Consider the following 15,010-nt stretch of genomic DNA (forward strand, 5'->3'; position numbering starts at 1 on the left):
TGAGCAAGAGCTGCGTTTGCTTAGTTTTATCACAACCTCGTGAACTTCTCTTGCTTCTCAATGAACCTAAACATTGCGCCATTCTTAAGATATCGTTGAGATAATATATACAAGTAATTAATTAATTAATTATCAATGAAAGATTCTCGATGATCAAGGGCTTCAAGGAGGAAAAATGGAAAACCTGCTAATTAATTAAATTTCAAGCCTTGGGATATTGTTTATTATATTGTTTTAATTATCTTTATATTGGTAATGAAAAGAAAATTCTTGTTATTCTAATGATTTATTCAAAATATTGAAATTAGCGTAAAGAAGATGTTACAAAAATCTCCGACTCTTTTTCGATGTTGCTTTTGATTATGGTTAAATTAATATTTATCTAAGGAACCTGAGACGGTCCCATGTAAAGGGTAAGAAAGTGCATCAACGTTGAAAATGGGGGTTGTTTTGCTGCAATTCACTGTAATAGGAGGAGTTATATTGTATCTAGTTTTTTGTTGGACTACAATATTATAGACAAATATTTTTCAAAATAAATATATATATTCACTGTCTTATCATTCAAACATAGTTTTAAGAAACAAACAATAGATGATATAACTAAAACTAGGGTTTAACGAGTTGAAAATTTCTATCTTATTATGTAACTCCCCTTTGCCCCTTTGAGATACTTTACAATGCTGTTTACTTTTCCCTATCCTATACCATATATGTTAATGTTTTAATGAAGGATCCTTCTCTAGGGATCATAGTGGGATGGTGCATGGATGATGCCTTGGTTTTTACATATTCAAAATCATCTATTGTCAATGCCATAACCTTAATTATTTTTTTCTTTAATCAAGATTTGATCATGCAAACACATGACAATCAAATGATGGATCATCGACAGATCTAATAATAATTGCTGCCGCATTTCAACCCTACAGCTAGCTTTCTTGGTTTCTTCCTCTCGTCAAACTCTCTCACTCCTCCTATGTATTAATTTAATGTTGCCTTTTGGGTGTGCTTTGTATGAAGTAAGGAGGAAAAGGAGATCGGAGATGTTGCCATGGTGGGAGGGGAGGGATGCATTTGGATTACGAGTAAATAACACCGCAAACATTTTTTGTAACAATCTAAGTTTAATATTGATACAGTAATTTTTGTGTCTAAATCACGTGGTCTTAAAAAGTTTAAGTTTAAATTATTAATAGTGATGGATTTGAATTGTTATATAAGTTTTAATAATCACATTCGTATTAGACGTATAATATGGGGTATTATGATCCTACCCACCAAATCTTTGATGGATTAGTCACACCTCATATCATAATCAAGACCCATTTCATAAACCCAAAGTCTCATTAGCGCAAGGTATCACATTTCCCTCGTTGAGTCTTTCTTAATTTGAAATTGTTTATTACTAATAGCTAAGCCAAATTAAGGAGCAACTCGGAAATCAGTCTCTTATATACAAAATCTCGACTAAACTCAAAGGTGTGGTGAAAACAGATCATACAGACGAGAACTTAGTTAAATTCTATCGACATAAACACAATTAAATACTAGATTTTAATCATAGACTATATCATCACATAATGGACACATAAGCCCCGTATTCTTAATATAAAAATTAACAATCGTTAGATCTAATGCCAATTAGTATTTCTTGAATACGTTAGTTATTACATAACTACATCAATTGTCACATGAACAAAAAAAATATCAATTATTATTAAATTTAATAAATTTTCCGTTGAAATTAAAAGTTTATATGAATACAAATGGAAATGATAAGAATTTATTTAAATATAATGATAAAATAAAAACTTTCAATAAACATAGTTTAGGAACTATTTTCATACGTAAGCCTTGTATATATACACATCCGACTTGATTTCACATGTCATCTAGTTTATTTAAACGCTACTATTATAATAATAATAAATAAATAAATAAATAAGGGGGCAAGCGAAGCCTATATTTAAATAAGATTATTTGCCCTGTTGCCTGATATGTAGGTGGAGACTCCCCTGCACGCAAATCCCAAATCAACAAACAATATATATTATATATTATATTAATTACCCAATACATATACATGTAGCAGACAATGGAATATATAATATAGTATAATATATGAAAATGTCACCCATATTTCCTTCTTGACCAAGGTCTATTTGCCTTCTTATGATTCCCTTAAGGATAGAGGATTGGAATTAGTCTGTTTTCCAATCAAAGGCCAGATACATCAATGAGCTAGTTGACTAATCATATAGAGATTTCGTCTGCTTCTAGGCTTTCTTTTCCAAAGGCCGGCTCCTCCCTTTCAATCATTCTTTTCTCTTTTTTTTTTTTCATTTCAAATCATTTAATTATTACATGTGAATCTCATATTTCGCAAAGTAAACCTTATTAGGTATAACCCAAGAAAGAGATTAAAATATTATAATATATATATATATATATATATATATATATATCACACGTAACAATGATTTTATTTATCAATGTTATAATTTAGATCGAAAAGATTCTCTTTCCGAAATAAAAAAATATATAATTCTTCTCAACCATTGACCTAATATCTTAATTAGATTGGTAGTTTCTTACTTGCTACTTCTTATGAGAAGAGAAGAGGGAAGAAGATCCCATTTCATCTATCATTCACAACTTTGTGTCATGTCCCACCCAAGAGGTAGATGGGAAATCTAAATTGAAAATTTATTCCCCCGATTAAGCACTTCAAAATAAATAAAGAGAGTGTTTTAATCTCACATGTCGTACATAGAGGATTTTAAAAAAGAAAAAACCCTACAAACACAGATATTGTTTTCGTCTTATAGAGCTATGGTGTCGTGAATCTGGAGATTTATAATCTATTTCAAAGATATCAAATTCAGTGGTCAGGATGGATGATCTCTTCCTCGATTATTAACTTAATGAATTCTCCACTTTCTTTTAAAAAAGAAAAACACGGATATTGGATATTGCACATCTTGTTAAGTTAATTTTTCATAAATAGAGTAATAGTTCTGTGACACATGTACACACAAAATAAAAAAAAGCTTACATTCAATTTTTAACATGGCCTATATATAATTAATAGTTTCCCCACTCTCACTTCATCTAATGGAAAAAGGGGTTGCCAGTCTGATGATCAAACAGGCTGTATTTTCCAATAGTTCCCTTAAAGTTTCACAGTGGAGATTAATTTCCACCACTAATCAAGGTCAAATCTTTGGGTTTAATTAATAATTAGAATATAGTATTAGGAGACTCCAGTTTCCATCATAAATTCCCCGCATTTGGCGTTACCTTTGATACATCTTCTTAAACTTTGGGAGCTGTTGCCTTTTTGTGCACATCAATGCATGGGACCAGTGTCAATGGTAGACTTGTGTAGCATAGCATGCCGTTGGAACAAGAAAATTAAATAAATTTTACCCTTACCATAACTTTCTTTTCCATTTTTCTTAATATCTCCTTGATCTGATTTTAATTTCTAATTTAATTCATAATTAATATTTATTTCAACCTTTTGACTTATTATAAGGCTGCTGGATTTATACATATGCCACCTATGACATGTCCAATTGCTGCTGTGACAATATTTTTCGAATCAGATAAGATTTTGATTTTAAAAAATTTTTTATTCATAAAAAAATACAAAAAAAATAATTAAAAAGAGAAAGAAAAAGTCTAGGCGAAATTAAAGGTTTTGTTTGCCTTCTGTGAAGTTAGATCAAAATTACCCTGATAAGACCTTTGATTATTTCTTATTTCTTATTTAAATAGGAATATATTTAGATATTAATTTCATATTTATATATAGTAAATTGAGGTCATCGAGAACCGATCAGTTCTTGAAAGTGGTGAGAAATGAAGAACAGAAAAGGAGAAAAAAGAAATGGGAAATGAAAGAGTTGACCCGACATGGGTTTCTTTAGTCTGAATTTGGCAATAATATTTATCCTCAAACTTGACCTTCTCTTGCATCTTTGGCTCAGAACAAGCTAAACCAATGCAGGGTGGGGTGGGGGTGGGTGGGTCAGTCACCGTTCACGGCTGGACAAGGTCATATCTAAGGATTATGTCATGGAGTTGATTTCTCTTTTTTGGGCACTTTAATTTAATTTTGTTAATTAATTCCATATTTTCAATAAAATATTTCTAATCAAACAGTGCAATATGATCTTTCTCTATATTTGAATAATTACTTTATATATATATGTCAGATGTTTTAATATTATTTTTTTTAATAATTTTCTAGACAATCACATTTTATTTAAAAAAAGAAGAAAGAAAAGAGAATAGACGAGAGATAGTAGTTATTTTATTTTCATTTGTTCCTTTGATAAGAAGGCAAATTGAAAAAAAAAACAAATTGATTTTGTTTAAATTTAATTTTACGTAAATTAATAATTTTATTTACAATTTTAGTCTTGAATTTTTCTCTTTTTTTTTTTCATATTTCATACCAAATAAAAAAAACAATATTCTTTCCTTGCTTTCAAATTTTTTTTTCTTTTCTAACCTTTTCCCCTTCCCTCTACTTGCCTTCCTCCCCACCAAACATAAAGTTTACAATAATGGTACACTTGTGGCGTCTGGGGTCAAAGAAATGTGGGCGGCGTTACCGTCTAGAGTCTCTCCCATGGCAATTACCCATTACCTACTGTTGCCCAATTTACTCCATTTTAGGCCTTCTTCATGTGTTGGTTGGTTAACCTTTCTTCGACGCAATAGGCTATGAACATTAAGGGCGTTTGGGCCCAAAGAGTGCGAGAGAGAGAGAGTGTGTCTTTTTAACCCAAGGGTTGACTCGTGAGAGCTGGAACAAGCACCAAAATTTTCCATCATGCGCCCAGACAGAGAGGACCAAATTAGGGAGAGCCACGGCCGGCAGTGCTTTTAGGTGCTAATTAAAGCACTAATATACAAATCCTAGATGAAGAAGAAGAAGAAGATTGAACTTGGAAGACATGGCTGCCATCATTGGCATTCAATGTGATAAATAAGAGAGTCTAATCCACACATGCCAATATCAAACACTATCCTCTGTTCTCTGATATTGCTTTTCTGTGAAAGAACAATTGTATTATTCATCAAATATTGACATGGATTCTAAGTTTAAAAAAAAAAAAAACAAAGAAAAAGGAAAGGATAACCAAAATCCATACAGATCTAATTTTTTCTTTCCTCTCTTTTTCCTTCTCAAATGGTGAAAAAAAAAGCATAAGCTATTTGTTGTTGAATTGTGCCCCTCAGCCAAAAGTTAAAACCCCAGAGACAGTAAACTATTACCCCCAGCAAATTCTTACATTGCAGACATAATAATAATAATAAAAATCAAAAACCTGTTCCTACCCTCTTCTCTCAACCTGTTTATATCTCCAGAAAATTCTGTTAAAAAACCAGGAAGAACACATCACTGGTCATTCTTAGGACTGGATCATTTGTAGCTTTATTCCAATCCACTCTCACAAACCGCAACAGACATGTTGCATCCTATATATATTTTTTTCCTTTAAAACCCAATCGCTCCCAATATCAATCAAAGAAACAAAAGGGGATAAAAAGAGTAGCCACAGCAGCAATGCATTCAAATTTCCCAAGTCAATTAAAATTTTTGACGTGTCAAATCTTCTCAATTCGAATCCATCGAGCTCAATCCAGATGAGGCACCATCGTGACTCCCATTATGAGAGTTTAATGGAACTATTGACTGCATTCGATGGAAAAGTTTAGCAGATGGTTTCAGTTTCATGTACTGCACAACAAAAACACGTAAAAACCTTTTAGTAGGAGCAATACAAGATATGATTAAGCAAAGAATGGCAGACGCTAATGGACAGAGCTACATTTTAGAGAAGTGTTACCTCCTCAAAAAAGGCACGTATCTCCTCCTCTGTAAGACCTTCATCATCTCCAGCATTCTCTTCCCAACCAAGGGAACGTAAAAATGCAGCCTCTTCCTCATCAGGATAAAGAAACGCATCAGGGCTTGAATGCCTGTCTCCATTGCCAGAACACTGCTGAGACCCAGCATAAGCATGTCCATTGTGGGTTATTTCACTCCTATTGTCAGTTGGCAAGTCAGCAATAGAGATTTCTGATGATGGAACACTCCCACCATGCGGAGTAACAGAAGTGCTGGCATCTTCTGTGCCAAGTTCATCAGACTTTTCTGAGACAGATGGTGATGCAGCAGGGCCAGGATCAGCGACAGAAGAAGGGGAGTTCGTAGCAGATTTCTTTTTTAGAAGGTTGAAGAAATCATTCCTGCTCTGGGCTTGAGCAGTTGGTCTCTTCTCAATGTTAATCCGGAATGGAGTCTGATTACGCTCAGCAGTGGCAAAGCTGGGGCTGTTGCCTGAGCTCCTAAAGGAAGCAGACGCAGCAGCCGATGGAGTGACACTTAGTGGGCTATTAACTAATTTGCTGCTTCCATTAGTAGGACTCAAATTATCCTTTGTCATTAAAGAGACACCATTCAATTCTCGTGATGGTTTGAGGATCCGAAGCCTGCCCTCATTAGAAACTTTTAGACTGTCAGATCTTGAAGTTCCACCACGGGTGTAATTAAGAGAGAGTGAGGGATGCTGCTGCTGGCCAACTTTAGATTTTGATTTCTCTGAAGGACTGACCACCTATAGGCAAAAACAGGAAGCAAAATAAAAAAAAAATGTAAGTAACCTGAAAATCCTATTTAAGTAATATCTTAAGAATAAAAAGAAGCAACCAGGCCACATCTAAACAAATTCAACATAAATAAATGCATGAAACCAGGCTTGACTTCATCATCTAGTTTTATGATAAAACTAGAATAAGATCTCTAACCATTAGCAATCAATCAGCTTAAGAATCATATGATAAACCCAGTGTCACTAGTGATTCTAACTATGGCAGACAGGTAAAAGCTAGCCTTAGTCCAGAACAGGAAGAGCTTCAAAGAACTGTAGGGTGAAAAAAAGGACAAACCCACAGTATCAACCAAATTTCTCCCTTTTCCCTGATCCCCTTTCCGGTCATCTCATCTCTAATCATTTACACTCCCATGCATGAAACCATGCCAGGCATGACTTCTGCTTCATATTCCTTACAAAACTATGTCTCATAAATGATCATTTCATCCATGACATCAATTAGCAATAAAAACAGATGTGTAATATCACTAGGGAATCTTTCTTAGTGAGACATGCACCTGCAATCACATTTAAAAAATTCTGTACTGCTTAGACTAAAGCCAAAGGTCAGTACTCAATGTATTAAGTAACAAATAATGTGTAACCTCTGCTTCGAAAAATTCTCTTAAGACTTTAGATAACACAACCATAGAAGATACAAGCTTTCAGTTCACCAGACAAAATTGCTAAATCATAATCTGTTAATAGATGGTACCAGCACACAAGCTCAACAAAATCCAAATGCCTGGAGCAGAAAGATTCATGCTCATGCCTAAATATTTAGGTTACTATTTCCAGCACATGAATGGGTATATATGGGACAGTACAATATTTATTTATTAATGAGCATATAATGCTTACATATCATTACCCGTTAAGATACATTGCCTACTGACCTTAGAATGCAAACAAACCAAGAGAATCTAAATGAAAAGTTCAAACTCAAAATAGAAATATAATCCTCAAAATAATAAGAAAAGCATATAACCTGAAATGAAAATAGTATCTTAAGAAGAAAAATTATACATAGAAAAGCTGATCGACAGCTCACCAGAGTTTTAGGTGTCAATGTTGTTACCAGCGGAATTAGTTGCCTTGACTGTTTAATAGCCAGCTCCTCTAGCCTTTGAGTTCCGACATTTAACTACATCAAGAAACAAATCAGATCATATTAGCATTTACATATTTTCTAACAAATACACTTAAGAACAGAAGAATGTTTAACTTACCAAGGGAGGTGTACGAGCACGAGAAGGCCCCTGCACCAGTGTTTCAGCCATATTAAGGCCAGTCATTGTAGTTGAAGCCATAGAAGCTGAGCTTGCCGAAACATTTTGTGAAGCAACTGCAACACCCGTGCCACTGCTTCCCACACCAGCTGGCATGTCTGCTAGAGCTGACGTCCAGCCATCACTGCCACTAACAGCTGAGGTACCCACCGGCAAGCTCTGCCCAGCAGTACTCAAGCCAGGAGATGAAACCCTTCCTATTTCTGATCCAACTTGTCTTTCTTCAGCACCAAGTACAGGAAAATCACGTTCAAATGCAGATTTATTACCAACAGTAGTGCTAATGCCACTAAGCAAACCATTACCACTGCTGTCGTTACTTTTGTTGGTTGCACTTGAATCACTTGTCACTTTCCTAGGCCATGTGTCACTGCGCTTGCCAGTTATAGACTGTGAGCGCCGTAAGACATCTTTCTCAAACATGCTTGGCAGCATGTTATCCAGAGAATCAGAATAGTTTCGGTTCCTATGGTCACTGATGACTGACTTCTCCCTATCATGGTATCCATTAATATCTTTATCCCAATCCCTATCTCGATGGCCTTTAGTAAAGCTGCTATAAGACCGTAAATGGGCAGAACCGTTGCTACTAGAACTCCGGCGAAAATAGGCAGAAGTGGTCCTATCCAAAACAGATGTCCCACCTACATCATGATCATTGGCAACAGACAACTTATTCCTGGCATGCCTCAATGCAGAATGATTGTCTATAAGAAGAATGATCAAAACAATGATTAGATAATAGACATTTTCATTCAATTTGCTTGGTAAAATTGACATGGAGATAAATAAATTTCAAATTTCGTAAACTGTCAAAAACTGCTACCAGAAACTAGGTGAATAAAATGCAGGCAAGTGGATAGAAAATTAACTTCTACAGACATCCCTCTAAACGATAAATAAACAAGAAACAAAAGTCTTACAAAGTTCTATGATGCTGTTCTCTTGAATTAAGTAAAATGAATATACTATAATTAATCTCTCCTAAGGATACCAACAAACACAGATTTTATCAAGGGCAAAAACACAAGACAGAAATAACAGACATGAAGATATAAACCGAAATTACCTGAGTGCAAAGATGATGACGTAAATTGGTGATTTGAATTGCCACTACCAGTAACACTTCCACCGCTCTTCAACCATTCCGGTACCAATGAAGGCTCACTTCTTTCCATAACTCTTGCTAATCATGATCATAAAGAAAGAGAGAATTTCCCAATTCTGTTTTTCTTACTTCAGCTTTTAAACTTCCCAATATTTCCAAAAACTGTTCTAGTCCCTTAACTTCACTTTCACTCGTCAAATCACTTACTGAACGTGAACCATTAAAGTGGCTCACTGCTATAATCCAAAATTTCCCAATTCCCAAACTCTTCAAAACTGTTCTGTACACTGTAATTAGGCTTTTTGCTTTCCTTTCCTTCTATACAATATATACTTTTAAGGTCACCCAAACTTCAGTTAAAAAACAACTTTGAATCAACCAATTAATCAATCAATTCAAATACACTTGAATTATGGTATTGCTGACTAACAAAATCTACCTGAAGAGATTCCAAAATTCTTCTCAAAAAGGGAAATTCTGTAAACTTGGCTGTTTGTTTTTCCTTCTTTCAATGAAAGGGCTGCTTCTAGGGTTCTTCAAAATTCAAGAAGAACAAACTAAGAAGACCAAGACCCTCATATCTAAAATGACAACTCTATCCCTTCAACGAAAAAAAGGAGACGGCTCTCAAAGAAGAACCCAGACCCATTACGGTAAATAACCAGAAAAACCGAACCCTAAAATTTTTCCCATACCATCCCTCAACAAACCTCCTAAAAAAAACTAGGTTCCTCTCTTCTACTATCAACAGTACTGTAACAGAGTAACAAAAGAAACAAAATTCTTAGATTATCATAACGATTTCCAGTCGCTAATCGTCAACCGTTTGATTAAAATCACCGAACACAGATCAAAAAAGTAAAGAAGAGAACCTCAATCGTCCGGCTCTCTACGCTTCCGGCGTCCTCAATATTTTTCACGCAGTGCGCGATGCAGCGAATCCAGAAAAGAGAAAACCAAACTATCACAAACCAGAAGAACAAAAAAGAGAGTAGAGGAATAACCAGCTGTTCTTTTTCTCTTAGGCGTAAGGAAAATTATAAAACGACGTCGCCTGTTGGTGGAGACCTTCTGGATAGAAACAAAGAGCGAGAGAGAGAGAGGAAAATGCTTCCGAATTGCGCCGTGAAGAAGAAGGGGGCCAAGTTTTTCTTTTATACGAGATAGAGAGAAACAAAGAGATTACGAAGAAGCTAGAAGTGCAATTTTGGTGTGCCCTTTTTTCTTTTATCTTTTATTGTATTTTCTCAATTTTGGGGCCTTTTTTAAAAATATTTTCTGGTCTGCTGAAACAGAAGAAGAAAATGAAAATATTTTCCTGGGTTAAGTGGATTATAAGGAAAGCCCGTATCTGGGTTTTTTCTTTTCTTTTGTTTTTTTTTTATTTGTTGTCTTTATCTACCCTTTTGAAAATCCCTAACAAACAACAACCATCAATTGAAGGCGTTTGATTTTTATGTTGGGTCGGGTCGGGTTACTCCGTTTAATTCCACGGATTTGGTGTGTGCTCTCTCCCAAGCCCATTGGCCCGGGAAACTTCCGTTGGAAGCTAAGGAATATATATATCTATATATAGAAACATTGGAAGGGGCGTTTGGTAGATAGGAAAATGAAAAAGGAAAAGATTCGCTGAAAAAACTTTTCCACACCTTTCGAAAGTGAAAACTCAAATCTCCCCAAAAGTAGGAGAAAATGAAAGAAGAAAAAGAAAATATCTGGTTCACTAAAACTGACTGTCTAATTTACAAATTTGCCATTAATTTCGTTCCCTCAAGTTTCTAATTTTGTGCCGAACAGGAAACAATTACCACAAGGATATCATTTCCTATTCCCTCGTTTTCCTTTCACCCTGTCAAATTTCCGCAAAAGATTTTCAGAGAACTTATTTTCTCTAAGTTTATTTGTTTCGTAAATAGGCAAAAACATCAAACATTTCAATCAAAACAAACCTTTACATACAAGAAAGGAAAACGGCATGGCAACTTCTATAACTATAATAGTATGAATCAGCAGTTAGAAGCAAAATATAGCTGTTTGGGCACAAGCAAAAGACCAACCTTAGTCATAGATTACACATTTTCTGTTCATATTACTAACTTGCATTGGCACTACCGGTGAATTGTGCTGGCAATGAACCTTTGTAAGTATCCGATACGGCAGCAGCAGTTTCCGAGAGGCTGATCCTGATCTCTGAAATTTTGGATTCGACATGCTCTTTATATTTTGACACAGAATCAACCACCATAAAGAGTTCACGTGCATGCATCTGAATTTCCTCTTCGCTTCGTTGGATTGCTTCTTGCAACCTCAGTTGCGAAGCCTTCATTGAGAAAAAGGAAGTTGATTAGGGATCATGAAGGCACTCATACCCTTATTGTAAGTACTGTATTTATATTTCTCACAAAATAAATCGGGACGGAAAAGAAAGAATTCCTGTCTCTGGAAAATTACTGCATTCACCTTAAAATTATAAAATCTGCTTTCACTATAAGACCTTCTACATTTTATCCATTTATTCTTAATCAATGAAGCAAAAGACAAGAAAGGCCTACCTTTAGAATCTCCGCTGCTTCTCTTTCTGCTATATCTAATTTATGAGCCTCAATTTGGGCATCCTCAACCATTTTATTGGCTTCTGCAGTACATCTATAACCATATTCCTCCATTTCCTTCTTGAACATATTTATTTGGGCTTCAACCTAGCAAGAAAGATTAATATAGCAGAAGGTTAATCTCAAAAACTAGCCCTTTCAAACTACAAGTTTGAGCATTACTGACCAACTTTATTTGCATTTTTAGACGATAACACCATTCAAATAGAATTCACAGGAATAGAAGTGATAAAAAAGGGTAAAAATGTAAGAAGTATCTCTTGGCATGAGGGCTATGAGAAGAACAAAACAAGGTTAAGATGTAATAGTGTAACCGGCAAGTTCTGCTTCAAAATTGAGAAGTTCCTGGATCCGGGCTATTCAATGGTTGGTACCTTATCATTTTCAAAACAGAATGACAATGTGTTCAACAAGCAACACATCATGGAAAGCCATGTTTCTGTTATTGTATTCATCACCTTTTTTTTCAGAAGGAACTGAGCATAATAACCCAACTAAACAACTACAAGTCACTGGATGTGAAACTAGTGCAGGCATCATCTTGTGCTGCCTACATGCCTAGATACCTCAAAATAGCAAAACAAACATCCAGACCGTCACTCAAGTGAAGCCAGTAACAACAGCGTGAGATAGAATATGCTTCCATACAAGTATTTAACTAAGGACAATTAAAGAACCTATTTGCAAGTGATAACTGAAGTGAATGCCAGAGTTCAGATCCTATAAGGGATTGAATCATCAAGCATAACTTTAATCATGCAGTTTCAGCTTTGGAACATCAAATTTTCATGAACAATCCATGCCACCCGATAAGCTGCTTCTGTTAGATCCACACATTGTACTTTTTTTACAAGCCCCAGAAAGTATGGTTTATGGAATTTCAAATTTCATAAAGGTGAAAATTGAACAACAGTTTAGGAGTAGGAATAAAAAGTTGGTGCCCAGGTCAAAATCCTGACAGTACATACATGCTGATCATGACATGCACCAAAAAGAAGTAGAAGAAAACAGCTATATAAGAGTGTGAAGACCTGATTTCAAGGCACTTACTTCATCAATACGGGATTGAAGAGCATCAATACGATTTTTTTTATCCTCGATCTTGGTAGCCATATCTTTTGATTGTTGCTGAAGGATAATCATGTCTTCAAACTTTTTCTTAGAACTCTCCCTTATTTTATCAGCATAGCTTTCAAGCTCAGGCTTAAGTGTACCTTTGTAGTCAATCCCCATCAACTCAGCAGGTGTTGAGCCTTTGGCATTCAGCTCATACTGAAAATCATAACCAAGCTTTAACCTAAAACCACCACAAAAAGTGATAGTGGCATTATTCATTGTTATTAAGCACTAGGTCAAAAACTGCTTAGGTTGAAAACTTACTCAAAATAACAGATTTAAGCATACCAAAACTATCAAAGATATCATATAAAATTTTAACACAGAGCAGAACAGAATGTGAGAAGATAATCTTAAGCAAAAGGAGAAAAGAAACTCATCCATCACCCTTGGGCCAATAGTCAGAATAGCTCTTAAGACAAGTGCGTAATTTCATTACTACTTCAAACAAAAATTTTGCAATATATTGAAACCAACGAAAAGATGCTACCGCTCAGCAAATTTTCTGTCAGAATTTCACCCGTACACCAAATCTAGTCAGCTTTCAATGACACGCATGCAACAAATTGTCGAAAATATTGAGCATCATTTATCCAATAGCAATGATGTATTCCAATTTCTACCACAGACTTACCTTAATTTTCAGGAAGCATTCCGCAATGACTAAAAACTCAAGCATTTAAATTCCATTTTCTTGTTTAAGGAATAAACAAAAATATTCAATTCACAATCCTCAGTATTGAACTTATTAGTAATAGGAAATCAAATTCCACATCAAATGCATAAGCAATATGTTCAAAGATCGTTAGAAATATAAGCTTGTAACACAAAATAAAGATAAGCATATTAAAAGCTCACAAAACCTCCTAATTGCTTGGTTGCATTCCATTGCAAGCGCCATAAGCTCCTTAAACTTCTGCCCAATAGTAGAATCAAGATCCCAAGACTTATCCTCCCACGAATTCCTTGCAACCTCTGCCTCCCCAATATCCCTCTCCACAGCCTGCATCTCCCTCTTCATCCTCTCCACATCTCTAGCACTAAAAGTTTGCAACTCCACTCTCTTTTTAAGCTCCTCATTCTCCTCGCAAACTCGTCTTCTCTCCTCTTCCTTAGCATTCAACTCTTTCTCCTTTTCCTCCAAAACCTTCTCCATAGCCCCAATCCTCCCTGTAAACTCTGCGATCATAGCATGAAACTTCTTCACATCTTCCTCTAACACGTTCTTTTCTTTCTCCAACACTTGCCTTTCCGTTGGCCCTGTCCTTAGTCCCTCCGCTTTCGCCTCCAGTTCTCCAACATTCTTTTCCAAAGCCCTGGAGTTCTCCACCACATTTTCCCTCTCTTTTTCCAACTTCTCCATGAACTCCTTATCTAAAACCTCCAATAAATCATCCTCGCCACGTATAAATCGCATATAACTCTCCAAGGCATATTCAGTCATGCTATCACTTTGAGCAAAAGAAGTTGTGGAATTCTGCGATAAATGTTCATTGTACATTGCAAGTTGGACCAGCCAGTGAATGATTCCAAGACAATTGGGCCAATTGTGGGGGGTATTAGGAGCACGGAGTGTGGATTTGTTGAACTTGAAGGGGCAATTTAGACTTTTCAGGAGGGAACCTAGGTCATCTTCGAGTTTGGAGCAAGGGAAGTGAAGAAGGGAAAGAAGGGATGTGAGGATATTCGAGAGGTCCTTCGCAGAAGGGGCTTGAGAGGGCTTGGTGGAGATAGGGGGAATGGAGTGGGAGGAGAAGAAGGCGTTGATAGAGCGGATGGTGGCCGTTTGGAAGGCACGATCGGAGTAGGGGTCGGCGGCGGAAATGGCGCGGCCCATTCCGATGGAGGACGGCCGACTGCTGGCAAAGCTGGCATCAGAGTCGCGCGACGGTTGTGATACCGGGGGATTGAAGGAGTCAGTGGGACGGCGGCGCGTGGTGCCCCTCATTTTTTTTCTCGGTCGAGGCGAGGCGGTGTTTGGTTTTGAGTTCTTTCTAGATCCTTTGGTGCGTTTCCACTTTTCAGTTTTTCATTTTCCCGCTCAAGGGGCGTTTGGGGCCGTTTTGTTTTTGAAGCCCTTTTGTTGCGAACCTGCAAGTTGTTATGGGGCCCTACAGAGGAAACGGTGCCGTTTACGGATTCTCTGTTTTTTCTTTTAGGAATAAATACTACTTTCCTTTTTCAAATTCAAAAAAAATACTAATTACTTTT

The 15,010-nt window shown here is 36.1% G+C and overlaps 2 protein-coding genes across 2 annotated transcripts; both read right to left on the reverse strand.

The window, feature by feature from the left end:
* Window positions 1–5,257: 5,257 nt before the first annotated feature.
* LOC110417580 (uncharacterized) lies at window positions 5,258–10,473 on the reverse strand. The gene is made up of 5 exons (XM_021430007.2): window positions 9,033–10,473; window positions 7,904–8,670; window positions 7,726–7,818; window positions 5,868–6,638; window positions 5,258–5,758 (listed from the first exon to the last, which is right to left on the reverse strand). The coding sequence occupies exons 1-5, from the start codon at window positions 9,139–9,141 to the stop codon at window positions 5,636–5,638; spliced, it is 1,863 nt and encodes a 620-aa protein (XP_021285682.1). The 5' UTR covers window positions 9,142–10,473; the 3' UTR covers window positions 5,258–5,635.
* A 283-nt stretch (window positions 10,474–10,756) lies between these two features.
* LOC110417581 (kinetochore protein) lies at window positions 10,757–14,833 on the reverse strand. Its single transcript, XM_021430008.2, has 4 exons — window positions 13,663–14,833; window positions 12,734–12,980; window positions 11,624–11,770; window positions 10,757–11,391 (listed from the first exon to the last, which is right to left on the reverse strand). Exons 1-4 carry the CDS (start codon window positions 14,745–14,747, stop codon window positions 11,164–11,166), a joined length of 1,707 nt encoding a protein of 568 aa, XP_021285683.1. The 5' UTR covers window positions 14,748–14,833; the 3' UTR covers window positions 10,757–11,163.
* Between the last annotated feature and the right edge of the window lie 177 nt (window positions 14,834–15,010).

This window comes from Theobroma umbraticum, unplaced genomic scaffold (assembly GCF_002168275.2).
Source record: "Theobroma umbraticum cultivar Fairchild unplaced genomic scaffold, ASM216827v3 scaffold_50.0, whole genome shotgun sequence".
Classification (NCBI taxonomy): Eukaryota; Viridiplantae; Streptophyta; class Magnoliopsida; order Malvales; family Malvaceae; genus Theobroma; species Theobroma umbraticum.